General features: G+C 47.1%; 8 protein-coding genes across 8 annotated transcripts; 4 read left to right on the forward strand and 4 right to left on the reverse strand.

Annotated features, from left to right (window-relative positions):
• Positions 1-252: 252 nt before the first annotated feature.
• On the forward strand, positions 253-2,547 carry Bathy03g05580 (predicted protein; the record flags this gene model as incomplete). The annotated part of the gene is made up of 2 exons (XM_007513951.1): positions 253-351; positions 643-2,547. 2 exons carry the CDS (start codon positions 253-255, stop codon positions 2,545-2,547), a joined length of 2,004 nt encoding a protein of 667 aa, XP_007514013.1.
• A 171-nt stretch (positions 2,548-2,718) lies between these two features.
• Positions 2,719-3,690, forward strand: Bathy03g05590 (predicted protein; the record flags this gene model as incomplete). The annotated part of the gene is made up of 1 exon (XM_007514046.1): positions 2,719-3,690. One exon carries the CDS (start codon positions 2,719-2,721, stop codon positions 3,688-3,690), a length of 972 nt encoding a protein of 323 aa, XP_007514108.1.
• A 140-nt stretch (positions 3,691-3,830) lies between these two features.
• Bathy03g05600 (unnamed protein product) lies at positions 3,831-5,723 on the reverse strand (the record flags this gene model as incomplete). Its single annotated transcript, XM_007514386.1, has 1 exon — positions 3,831-5,723. One exon carries the CDS (start codon positions 5,721-5,723, stop codon positions 3,831-3,833), a length of 1,893 nt encoding a protein of 630 aa, XP_007514448.1.
• Positions 5,724-5,781: 58 nt separating this feature from the next.
• Positions 5,782-7,162, reverse strand: Bathy03g05610 (unknown protein; the record flags this gene model as incomplete). Its single annotated transcript, XM_007513945.1, has 2 exons — positions 5,782-6,723; positions 6,962-7,162. The coding sequence occupies 2 exons, from the start codon at positions 7,160-7,162 to the stop codon at positions 5,782-5,784; spliced, it is 1,143 nt and encodes a 380-aa protein (XP_007514007.1).
• Positions 7,163-7,345: 183 nt separating this feature from the next.
• Bathy03g05620 (predicted protein) lies at positions 7,346-8,209 on the reverse strand (the record flags this gene model as incomplete). The annotated part of the gene is made up of 1 exon (XM_007514026.1): positions 7,346-8,209. One exon carries the CDS (start codon positions 8,207-8,209, stop codon positions 7,346-7,348), a length of 864 nt encoding a protein of 287 aa, XP_007514088.1.
• Positions 8,210-8,633: 424 nt separating this feature from the next.
• On the forward strand, positions 8,634-10,709 carry Bathy03g05630 (predicted protein; the record flags this gene model as incomplete). The annotated part of the gene is made up of 1 exon (XM_007514194.1): positions 8,634-10,709. The coding sequence occupies one exon, from the start codon at positions 8,634-8,636 to the stop codon at positions 10,707-10,709; it is 2,076 nt and encodes a 691-aa protein (XP_007514256.1).
• A 269-nt stretch (positions 10,710-10,978) lies between these two features.
• Positions 10,979-12,002, forward strand: Bathy03g05640 (predicted protein; the record flags this gene model as incomplete). Its single annotated transcript, XM_007513943.1, has 2 exons — positions 10,979-11,246; positions 11,458-12,002. 2 exons carry the CDS (start codon positions 10,979-10,981, stop codon positions 12,000-12,002), a joined length of 813 nt encoding a protein of 270 aa, XP_007514005.1.
• A 173-nt stretch (positions 12,003-12,175) lies between these two features.
• On the reverse strand, positions 12,176-12,718 carry Bathy03g05650 (predicted protein; the record flags this gene model as incomplete). Its single annotated transcript, XM_007514186.1, has 1 exon — positions 12,176-12,718. One exon carries the CDS (start codon positions 12,716-12,718, stop codon positions 12,176-12,178), a length of 543 nt encoding a protein of 180 aa, XP_007514248.1.
• Between the last annotated feature and the right edge of the window lie 37 nt (positions 12,719-12,755).

Below are 12,755 nucleotides of genomic sequence, written 5' to 3' on the forward strand. Positions count from 1 at the left end.
GTTTGTTTAAAACTAAAAACGAATAATCGATGATGCAATTTGCGCGTCGCGGGGGCGCGCAAAACGTGTTTTTAAAATAAAGGGGGGAAGACGCTTTCTGTGTTTTTCAAGCGAAACCGATTCTGTGATTTTTTTCGCGTCAAACAAAAAAAACAGAGCTCTCAAAAAAAGGGTCAGTCAACACAGCAAACTTAAATCCATCCTTTTGAGAGAAGGCAAAAACATCGTCATAAAAAAAAGAGAGTGAGAGAGATGCCGTACGAGCCAAAGAATGTATTAATCACCGGCGGGGCTGGCTTTATCGCCTCCCACGTGGCCATCCTCTTCGCGAAGAAGTACCCGCACTGCAAGGTGAGCAAAGAAGCGCTCTTCTTCTTCTTCTTTGTCGTCGTCGTCGTCGTTGACGTCGTTGTCGTCTGCGCTGTGTTTAATTTTTTTCTGTGGACGGCAACGCCCCTCGGTCGTCTCCTTTGCGTCGTTCGTTTTGAGGCAAACAGAGGATCGATAAGATTTTTCACCGCGATGATGATGTGTGTTTCTTTTTCTCTCTTTCTCTCTTTCTTTCTTTGGATGGAATACAACTGACAACTTATTAAACTTTACTTCTTCTTCTTCTTCTTCTTCTTCTTGTTCGTTCATCAGGTCATCGTTCTCGATAAGCTCGATTATTGCGCCAACGTGAAACACTTGAGCGAACTTTCGCACTTGTTAAATTTTAAGTTTATCATGGGCGATATTCAATCGGCAGATTTAGTTTCGTACATCCTACGAAACGAAAATATCGATACCATCATGCACTTCGCGGCGCAAACGCACGTGGATAACTCGTTCGGGAACTCCTTTGCGTTCACGGAAAACAACATTTTGGGCACGCACGTTTTATTAGAGTCGTGCAAAACGCTCGGTACCATCAAGAGGTTCTTACACGTCTCCACGGACGAAGTGTACGGGGAAAGCTCGTACGAGTTGAACGCCTCGAACACCGAGCACGCGAGTTTACTAGAACCGACGAATCCGTATTCAGCGACGAAGGCGGGCGCAGAAATGCTTGTCATGGCGTACGGACGCTCTTACGACTTGCCGTATCTCATCACGAGAGGAAACAACGTGTACGGGCCACACCAGTTTCCGGAAAAAGCGATTCCGAAATTTATCATGTTAGCAAAAAGAGGTTTACAAATTCCTTTGCACGGGGACGGGATGGCGACGAGGTCTTACATGCACGTCGCGGATGCCGCGAGCGCGTTTGATAGCATCTTGCACCACGGCGAAGATCGAGGTGTGTATAACATTGGCGCGCAAGAAGAACGAACGGTGCGCTCCGTCGCCGAAGATATTTGCAGTGAATTGAAGTTGAACGCGGACGATATCGTCACGTACGTGAAAGACCGCCAATTTAACGACCGCAGATACTTTATCGATTGCTCGAAGCTCCTCGCTTTGGGATGGAAGCAAGAAAAATCGTGGGAGGACGGTTTGAGAGAAACCATCGCTTGGTACGAGAAGAATGGCGAAAACGATTATTGGGGCAATCTTTCGGCCGCGTTAGTCGCGCACCCTACGGGTGGGCACGTCACGGCGTCGCCGAATGTTTTCGAGGAAATCGCGGGAAGTACGGCCGAGGGAAAAGCCGACGACGCGGCGGAAGCTAACAGACCGGTGTTTTTAATCTACGGTCGAACCGGATGGATCGGCGGTATGCTCGGTCGCCTCTTGGAAGAGCAAGGACATAAGTACTACTACGGCGCGGCGAGATTATACGATAGAAAAGCCGTGGAAGATGACATTGCGCGATGCAAACCTACCCATATTCTGAACGCTGCCGGTATCACTGGTAGACCGAACGTCGATTGGTGCGAATCGCACAAGAAAGAAACGGTTCAAACGAACGTTACCGGTATTTTGACCTTGGTCGATCTCGCGGATGAGAACGGCATCCACGTCACCAACTTCGCCACCGGTTGCATTTATTCCTACGACGAAAAACATCCAATTGGAGGTCCGGGATTTACCGAGGATGATGCGCCAAACTTTGGCGGTTCCTTCTATTCGCACACGAAAGGGATGGTGGAAGACTTGCTCAAAAACTACGACAACCTCTTACAGTTGCGGTTGAGAATGCCCATCGATCACCGATTGGATAATCCGAGAAACTTCATCTTTAAAATTGCAAACTACGACTGCGTCGTCGACGTGCCGAACTCGATGACGGTTTTGGATGAACTCGTTCCGTACGCCATCGATGGCGCGTTGCGAAAGCTTACCGGGATTTACAACTTTACCAACCCAGGAGCAATCTCGCACAACGAAGTTTTGCAACTGTATAAAGATTACTGTTCGCCGAATTACACGTGGAAAAACTTTTCATTAGAAGAGCAAGATAAAATCTTAGCCGCTCCGAGAAGTAACAACGAGTTGTGCGATAAGAAGATTAAATCCGCGTGGCCGCAAATTCTTAACATCAAAGACAGTTTGATTAAATATGTCTTTGAGCCGAACAAACAGAGTGGCGGTAAAGTGAGAGGCGGCGTTAAAGGAGAATGTTAAAGAGCAGCCGCGTGCGTTGTTCTTCTCTGAGAGTTCATCTTGTTATTAGTTTTGTTAAATCCCGCGTTGAAATAAATAAATAATTCTTTTTACTCACACACCACTTAAGTGTTGCGCGCACGAGTATCGTGAATCACAAAATACTCCACGCGCGGAGAGGAACGCATGGAAATGGCTACCACCGTAAGTACTGTAACTACTGCTATTCCCACCACCTCCACGCCAACGATGCACGCCGCCGAGGAGGGCGAAGAAAACGAGGAAGAAGCACTACCGCCGACTCGAAGAAAAAAGTCAATTCATTACATCATGCAGTCGAGGGATAAAGACAACGAATACTTGAAGGAGTTCATACACAGCGATTTATGCGTTGAGTTTCAAGAGAAAGCAGAGTGGAGGTCTTGGGCGTGGAGCAAAAAAACGTCGCAGCTTAAAAAAGAAATCGTTGAGAGTTACGCGGTAGCAAAGAACGTTGATGTTGTTCTGGCAGCCATGCAACGAGCTGGAAGGGAACGGAGTGAAAAAGTTGTCTTCTTCGACATGGCGAGTGGGAAAGGATTTACGTCCATCGTTTTGGCAAAAAAGTTTCCAAGTTCGACGGTACACATGCTTGATAACAATAAAAACATGAACCTCTCTCATTTAGACGCGGTGCCGACCGTACAGTTCAAAAATATTGATCTGTTTTCTGAAGAAGCCGAGAGTTTGATTATGGACGCTCTCATCGAGCACGACGGCTTTGGCGTTATGGTTGGAATGCATTTGTGCGGTAATCTCAGCCGGCGTGCGATTGAAATGTGGACAAACATAATGACAAAAGGTGAAAAGTTGCGCGCAAACTCCTTCAACCTGGGATTGGTTCTTTCTCCGTGCTGTTTGCCTCACAAAGTTAGAGTTCCGAAGAGGAAATATAATGATTTCGGGTACTGGATTCAATCGACGCAACGACAATTCGGAATTGATGGATACGATTTATGGGCGACTTCGTTGTATAATCTCGTTTGCTCTCACGTGGGACATACCATGCGCTCAACGCAGAAAAGATTTTTCCGGGATGAGAACTTGTTATCGCCCACGAATTGGTTTATTTTAGTGACTCCAATGGAAGCGAAACGCAACGACATCTGTCAACCGTGCGTGTGATATATGCTTGACGAATGTATTTGTAGCTTGTGCAGCAGCAGTAATAATAGTAATAATAATAATAATAATAGTAATAGTAATAGTAGCTCAGTTTAGTTTTGTAGTTCTAGAAGTGATAGAGCAACTTAGCAAAGCACTTTTCAAGAGAGATATCTTTCTTTGTTAACTAGTCGCGTCGTGGCTACCCGGATTGTCAACACGACAACAGCTATTGCGTAATACGAAAATAGGCACCACCAAAGAGCATAATAACGCGCTTCTGGATTTAGATATTTGTTGATCGCAAACACGGCGGCCATAAAGGTACTCGTTCCGATGGCTGTCAATCCCGCTAAAAACGAAAGTTGTTTCATCGCAACCATAACTCCGTATAAAGATTTTGACACTATATTTGCTACCGTTGCTGCAAACACTGGAAGCACTACACTTCGCGCGCAAGCGATGACGGAACTGTCTGTTGTGAAACCAGAAGCGCCAAAGTAAAGCAACCAGAAGCATATCGACGCCGAAACGATACCAACCATGTATCCCATCGCTTGAACGATAAGTGCCATTTTTCGAGCGTTTCTACCATCATTTTTCGGCGTAAACGCAATATATTTAGGTAACATTGTTTGTCCAACCTGTACTAGTGGATCTCCGCATAATGCGCAGACTGTGAAAATGTTTCCAGCTATTCTGTGCGCGGCAGAAGCGACGTTTCCGATTGCATTCGCCTGTAAAATAAGAACCACGTATAATGACAAGATGGAGAAACTCAGAAACGTTATGGGAGCAAAAAACTTCATCACAGGTGCACACATTTCCTTCGTTGGGATAATTGACATCGGCGGAGATATCATCTGCGTAGATGGAGCAGGAGGTGGAATGTGAAACAACTTCCGTCTTCTCAGAACTGTGAAAATACAAATGGCGCCAACATATAGCGATGCCGACGTTGCCCACGCTGCTCCGGTTGCACCTTGCTTTAACGTCACAACGGCAACATAATCTAAAATAACATTCGTGATTGCTGCTAACGAAACGCACATGAGCGGTGTTATCGTATCCTCGCGTGCGACGAGAGAAGCGTATCCAGCACCCGTTAAAAATGCCGCCGGCATTGCTAATCCTCGTATTTGAACGTATTTTCTTGCGACTTCCCTCAAAGGTCCAATCTTTTCTACGCCAAGCAATGAAAGCAATGCGTCCGGAAAACATACGAGTAACGCAGCGAGTGTTATCGCGAGCGTGAACGATATAAACATTGCCCCGTACACTTTTCTTTCCATGTCGCGTTTCGGCTCTCTCACTGCCAAACCGTTCGAGACGATAGACGTGACGCCAGCGGTAACGAACATGAACAAGTTCACCGGGTAATCCGTCAAAGGAGTGGCAACACCTAACGCAGCTAAAGAAACAACGGCGTCTGATGCGTATCTACCTACGAAAGCAGTATCTGTCATCGTCAATAAAGGTGAAATAACGTTCGACGCCATAAGTGGGAGGATGAAAAGTATTATGCCTTTGATTTTATCTCGAACGACGAGTGGCGCCGTCGACGGATCCTCTTCTTCTGCACGTATTGCTTCTCCTCCGGCAGCATCATCGCCGTTACCCGACGCGTACGCCGCCGCCGAAAAAGTTGTCCCGTGCGCTCTTACTCCGCTACTTTGTCGTTGTCGTCTTCGTCTTCGTCGTTGTCTTTGTCCTTGTTTCTCTCTGTTGTTGTTCGTTACACCAAACCAATGGGAAAAAACTCTTCTGTCGCCGTCACCACCGTTTCCTTTTCCTTCTTCTTCTTCTTCTTCTTTCCACCTCGAGATGGCGGATGGTGCATTTAAAGATCCGCGGCGAATACTTCTTCTCTTAGACTGCGCAGTCAAGAAGGACGACGATGTTGACGATGAACGCGCCGCCAAAAGATTTCTGTTATCCATCTTCTTGATGTGTGTTGTTATTCTCTCTCTATTTTTTGTGAAGGAAGTGCGCGACGAGAAAGCGACTTCAAAAGCTGTGAAGAAACAAACAGTTAAGGGCGGGTTGATATACATTTTTACATACAAAGTTCTTTATTACACGCTGTTTTGTTACTGTTTTATGTTTAATCATTTAAACTCTCGCGGCGCTTTTCCATCTCGAATTCACCGCGTATACCTTCGAGTGTTCCACGACGCCCGCGTCGCCATTTTCAACAACCTCAGCATCGAGACATAAAAGTGGCTCAGTTTTAGAGTCATCACACAACTCACGATACATGTCCTCTTCGTCGTCGTCGTCCGCGAAAATTCGAGTAACTGCGACATAAATGGAAAATAACACCAACGAAATCAAGGATACGGAGATAAAGCACGTCAACACGCGCTCGCGTCGCATTTTGCGTTCCCGGTAACGTCTGTATTGCACCGTCGTCGGCGGCGGCTTTGGCTTTTCACCAAGTCTGCTGCTGCTTCCGTCCTCTAAACTACCAAAGAATCCATCCACGACGGTTTGGAAATCCTTCATAAGTGCTACGTCGGCGTCCATACCATCATCGTTTGAAGAGGAGGAGGAAGAGGAGAAGAAGACGAAAGGTTGCGAGCGTGAATACCTGTCGCCTTCGCCAGGCGACGATAAGGTTTCAAATCCAACGTTATCATTGATGATATCGCTGTTACCGTCTTCTTCTTCAACGAAAGAAATCAAAGGGACTCGAAAGACGCGGCTGGAAAAGTAAGTCGGTTGCTGCGAGAGATAGTTTTGACGCGCCGAACCGAGGAAAGAAGCGTCTGAAGTCTCGTCTTGACCAAACAATGACGAAGAGGAGGAGAAAGTGGAATCATCCATCCCATCTCCAAAGAAAGAGCGCATCATCATACCCGGAATAGAAATATCCAAATTTTCATTCGCATTCGTCGTCATTCCGTTCCCGGCTGGACCTTCGCACGCAATCATTTCTGGCATCGCTCCTTCTTCTCCCTCTTTTCCTTCTCCCTTTGCCTCTTCGGTGCTTCCTTCTTCCGCGTAGGATGACGAGGCCATCATCGTTCGCGCATCGTCGCCTTCTTCTTGAACCTGTGATCGGTGAGTGAAAGAGAAAAGGAGAATAAAAGTCAGTACATTTTTGATTCGATTCGTAAACAACTTGGATTTTCTTTTTCGGGCCAACACTCTTTTCCTAGAAGCTTCTTGCATCCCCGAGGGGAGAAAAGAAAACAGAATACCGTGCCGTGACGCGGGATTCGCAAAGGACTATAGCGGGCACATCGCGAACGAGAATTCCGGACAAAAAGAGACTAAACATAACACGCACCATTTCTTCGCTGCTTTCGAAATCAAACCCGGCGCCGTCGCACACGCACGACTTGTACACGCCGCCTTGCCACGTCTTACACAGAGATTTATTCTCGTTGAGTTTCCCTTCCCCGCAATTCTTTTCGCAGTTTTCCAGGAATCCAACGCACTGGTCGTCCTCCGCGGAAGCGTGAAAAAATGGAGGCGAGGAGGACACCATTGCGAGGACAAAAACGGCGAGGATAAAATGCAGTCTCATGATCTGCGCTTTTATATTCGCAAGCAAAAAAACGCGTTTAAAGTGTACAAACTTTTGAAGTATCGAAAGAGAAGAATGACGGAAGCGTCAGCGAGTTTGTTTTATCTTTCTGATATTTTTATTTCTTCTCTCAAATGCAGCTAATTAAGGATACAACGGCAGGGCGACTGTTTCGTTACATTTGACGAAAATACTCTGGATGTTGCCCCATCGTCGAGGGATGTGTTTTACCGCACCTTCTATGGCAACGACGGTGTTTTCCACGACGTCTTCTACGCTCATCGCGGATGTACCCGTTTTCACGCGAACGCACGTCCCGCTACTCAAACTCAAATACGTCGCCGACGTCTTGCTTCGAATTTCCTTGGCCCAGTCCTTCTTTGTCAAATCGACCGGAATCGGTTGTCGCTTCTTCTTGAAAAACGTCTTACCGAGCAGTTTAGGTAACACTGGAATCACTCTCTCGTCTGCTAAGAATAAATCGTACGAATCGCACAGCTTTCTCTTCGCCTCGTGCGGTTTGTAGTTGTTTCGCAACTTGCTCACTCCTAAAACTTTCGCTATTCCCGCTTTGTCCTCTCCCATGGACTCGACCTTCAATTTTGCCTCTTTGTGTCCTTTACCGTCGTTATCTTTTACAATCAAGCACAACTCTGCGGTTTCTAAGTTAATCATAGAATGTGGAATGCGAATGGCTTTCATTTTCGCGTTGCTCTTCGCGCTTCCAACCGGTTGCGTTCGCAAAGAGATGAGAACGCTGTACGCATCGTCGCCTTCGTCTTCAAACAAAGGATCTTTCTCTTTCTCTTGCTTTACTTTGTCCAAATGCAAACGCAACGCGGCGATTGCTTTTTGTATCTGCGCTTTATCCACTCGGGATGGTTGAGGTTGTTCCTCGTCCTCTTCTTCTTTCTTCTTCGTCTTTTTTTTTGTTGTTGTTGTTGTTGTTGCTGCTTTTGTTTTCTTCGCTGCGCTGGCGGCTGGTGCCTTCTTCGGTTTGGCAACCATACTTTTTGTGGAGTTGAAAAAAAAAAAAAAAGAAGAAAAAAAAAGAGATGTTTTTTCGAGATGGAACGAGAGAGAGACGCAACGCAGTCCGCACAAATAAGCTGGCAGGCGTCCAAACGTGGCTTAAAAAAATTACATGAACGCGTCAACAACGACGAGCGTCGCAACGCGCGCGCACGCGAGAAAAGTCTCCTCGAGCGCCGCGAAAAACAGAGTTAAACGCTCATCGTCGTCCTATTCCACTTCTTCCTCCAAAATCTCCACGTCGTTGTCCTCCAGACAAAACATCGGTTATGGTGGATTACGACAGAAACGAGGAGATGACGTCTTTGTTGTTTCCACGAAAGCGATTCAAGAACCGGAAACGGAAACCACAACTTCATCCTCCTCATCTTCATCCTCGTCATCCTCATCGATGCGAGATATGAAGTCACAGATGAAAGACATACGAATGCAAATGGAAGAAAACGAAGACTTGAACGTGTTAATGAGCGGATTACGAGGAACGAATATCGACCAGTCAGATTTTGCTGAACAAGGCGTTGAGATGAAAGTGATTGATTTCGATAAATACGACGATGGGACCAACGAAGATAAACTACCTCTGGTATACGACCCCGAAGCTATTGAGCGTTATTGGTCGAAACGATCCGGTGCGGTCGTTCAAAGAGCATTTCAACTCGCCACAATCGGTGGAGGATTTATCAGCGGCTTGGTCGCCGACTTCATTACGAAGAAAACGGAGGAAAATTCCGTGAAGCGAGCGATTCAACTTCGAGAAATCGTCACGTCGTTAGGGCCGGCATACATCAAACTCGGTCAAGCGCTCGCAATTCGTCCAGATTTACTCGGTCCGCAAGCTATGGTTGAGTTGCAAAAATTGTGCGATAAAGTGCCTTCGTTCGATAACGAGCTCGCTTTTCAGACGCTCGAGAACGAGTTGGGATGTAAATGGCAAGACGTGTATTCCGAACTCGGACCGGAACCAGTCGCCGCGGCTAGTTTAGGACAGGTGTACAAAGGTGTCCTTAAAAGTAACGGAGCGACCGTTGCGGTAAAAGTTCAGCGACCGGCAGTGTTGGAAACAGTATCGATTGATTTATTCGTTTTGCGACGCATCGGATTATTCCTTCGCACGGTTGAAGGATTCAACACCGACGTCGTCGCGCTTTTAGACGAATGGGCTTTGCGATTCTTCGAGGAGCTTGATTACGTCAACGAAGGTCAAAATCAAATCAAGTTTGCGGAGTCTATCAAGAAGGATTTACCGCAAGTTGTTGTCCCGGGGACATACATGGAGCACACGAGGCGAAAAGTCATCACGAGCGAATGGCTCGAAGGCGAGAAACTCTCGCAAAGTACCGCGGACGATGTCGGAGATTTAGTGAAAGTTGGTGTCATTTGCTATCTGAAACAGCTCCTCGATACCGGGTTTTTCCACGCGGATCCTCACCCGGGGAATTTGATTCGCACTCCGGACGGAAGACTCGCTATTTTAGATTTCGGTTTGATGACGCAAATTGACGAAAACATTAAATACGGCATGATTGAAGCTATTTCGCACTTGATCCATCGCGATTACGACGCCATCGTGAATGACTTCGTGACGCTCGATTTCATCGAAGAAGGCACGGACTTGTCGCCTCTTTCGGCGCCACTCGGGAGAGTTTTCGATCAAGCGCTCGAAGGCGGCGGGGCCAAGAGCATAAACTTTCAAGAGCTCGCGGCTGATCTCGCACAAATTACGTTCGATTTTCCGTTTCGAATTCCGCCGTATTTTGCGATTATTATTCGTGCAATTGGTGTCTTGGAAGGTATCGCGCTCGTCGGTGATCCAGACTTTGCGCTCGTCGACGAAGCGTATCCGTATTTATCGAAACGTTTGTTGACGTCAAACGACGACGCGCGATTACAGGAGGCTCTTCGCTATATGGTCTACGGGAAGTCTACTGTATTTGACGCCGACCGCTTGATTGATTTACTCGAAGCCTTGGAAAGCTTTAAAAGAGACGTCTCGACGTCTTCGGGCGTCTCCGCCGAGGCGAGCGCAAACTTGGAAAAGAAAACATCGCGAGAAGCTTTGCAATTCGTTTTATCTCCGCAAGGTAGTTTCTTCCGCGAATTTCTTCTTGATGAAGTAGTCAAGGGCGTGGACGCCTTGAGCAGAGAATCTGCGGTGGCAGTGTTAACCAGCGTTGGCTTGAAAGACGCGAGAATTCCCATTTTATTTCCCGTTCTCGGGTTGCCGAATAGCATCGCTTTGGCCCCGAAAGTCACGCAAGAGGATAAAGATACCGCAGAAAACGTGACGAAACTTTTGAACTTTTTACTCGGCCGAAGTGGTAATAGTTCAGGTTCGAATGAAAACGCATTTACGCGAGAGACGTTCGAGGAAATGCGCCCGTTTTTGCCCGCCGTTGCGAACCAAATTCTGCCGACGCTCGTCGAACGCCTGTCGTCCAGGTTAGCGGCGCGAGCCGTTCGGGAGATTTTCGCGTAAAGACAATGTGTGTGTGCGCGCATGCGCGTGTATTCGTAGTAGAGAGCTAATCATAGATTTAAATGCGCTTTGTATCATTAATATATTGTTGATAGTAGTATTCATCGCGATTAAATAAAGAATAATTTCGCACATATAAACCAAAACGGTCGGTGGACTAGTATTCGTATTTTTGAAGCATCGACCAACCAAAGAAAAAATAAAAGCCCCTAACTCGTAGAGGAGCCGAAATCACTACACGCCATTAGTTAGCGCACACACGTACAAACATGGTGAAGCACAACAACGAAATCCCCCACCAGCACTTCAAGAAGGATTGGCAAGGGTACGTCATTATCTCCTTTTACGCCGCGTTTATCGTTCGCGTCTTCGAGAACGCGCGTCGAATAGCGTTCATTTTCTCCCTTTTTTCCCTTTACGCGCGCGAACCCCGCTCACTCACGAATTTTAATCTATTCTCTTATTACAGGAACTGCTCGCAATCTTTCGTGCGAACATGGTTTAACCAAGCCGGTCGCAAGAAGTCCCGTAGAATTGGTACGTTTACATGGTTACTTTTCGAATGAGCACGTCGCGTGTGGTCCGTTCGGGTGCATTTCCGCCCGTCCACATTTTCGCTTCAAAGCGAAAAACAAAGCCCTTTCGCCATTTACACCAGCTCTTTCGCGGAAATGACGTTGGACTCTGTTGGTTTATGTTCGTTTCGCTGACGTCTCTCTTACTCTCATTTTGCACCTCTACTAAACAGCACGCGAGAAGAAAGCAAAAGCTACCTTCCCGCGCCCAGTCTCTGGTGCTTTGAGACCGGCGGTCCAATGCCCGACGCAAAGATACAACTTTAAGCAAAGACTCGGCAGAGGTTTCACGCTCGAGGAGTTGAAAGCGGCTGGTATCCCGAAAAAACTCGCCCCGACCATTGGCATTTGCGTCGACCACAGGCGAAAAAACAGATCGGAGGAGTCTTTGACGACAAACGTGGAGAGATTAAAGGCGTACATGTCTAACTTGATCCTCTTCCCGCGTAAGAACTCGAAGCCGAAGCACGGCGATGCGGACAAGGCTACGATCGCGGCTGCCACGCAGCACAAGGGTGCTACTATTATGCCGTTGGAGAAGAAGAAGTCTGGTGCGGTTGAGATGGTCACGGTGACGGATGAAATGAAATCCTTCAAGGCGTACCAAAAGTTGAGAACGGAGATGATGAACGTCTGGCAGGTTGGCCCGAGAATCAAGAAGGCGGAAGAAGCGGCCAAGAAGGCGGAGGAGGATGCCAAGCTCGCGAAGATGAAGTAAGCTTTTTTGATTTTTGAGACAGTCAGAGAGAGAGAGAGAGAGTTTGTTATAGAAGAGATTCCAATAGATGTAATAGAAAGAATAATATAATAAGAATAATTTAACGATGATTAAGCTAAGAACGAACGACGAGGAAGAGGAGTAAGGGGAGGACGATGCACGCCGGAGTTCGTCTACATCCCCAATCGTTTCCTGATCTCGACGTATCGCTTTTGATTCGAATCATACTTCGGATCGCACGCGTTCCCATCCTCGTCTACGAAAGGTATTAACACGTCGCTCACATCCACGCCTTGTTCCTGCGCCTTGATGGTCACGTCGTATAATTGATTTCGCATAGTTAATTGACCGAGCATTCGAGTCGGGAGGAATTTCGGGTCCCCTTTCTTGGGAGGTTTCCAATCATCTGGAACCCAATCCATGCCTTCCGCGTCTCCGAACGGATAGGCATCCCCAGGTAAATCAAAATCGTAATACAAATCTGAAGTATCTATGCCATTCTTCGTGCATTTTTCCATCTCTTCTCCCACTCTTTGCTCCAGTCTCATTTGCGAAGCTTTCGTCGCACCAACGAGAAAAACAGATAAGCCGCCGAAAGCGACAAATCCAGGCGGTAACGCAGAGGTCGTCGCGAGCGAAGAAGAAGCTCTGCGCTGAGATGGCGTGTTACTGGTCGATGGTTTCGAAACCGTGAGTGGAGCGTTCACCGCGCGCATTATTACTATACTATTTGTATTTGATTTATGATGATGA

Source organism: Bathycoccus prasinos (genome assembly GCF_002220235.1).
Source record: "Bathycoccus prasinos genomic : Chromosome_3".
Lineage (NCBI taxonomy): Eukaryota > Viridiplantae > Chlorophyta > Mamiellophyceae > Mamiellales > Bathycoccaceae > Bathycoccus > Bathycoccus prasinos.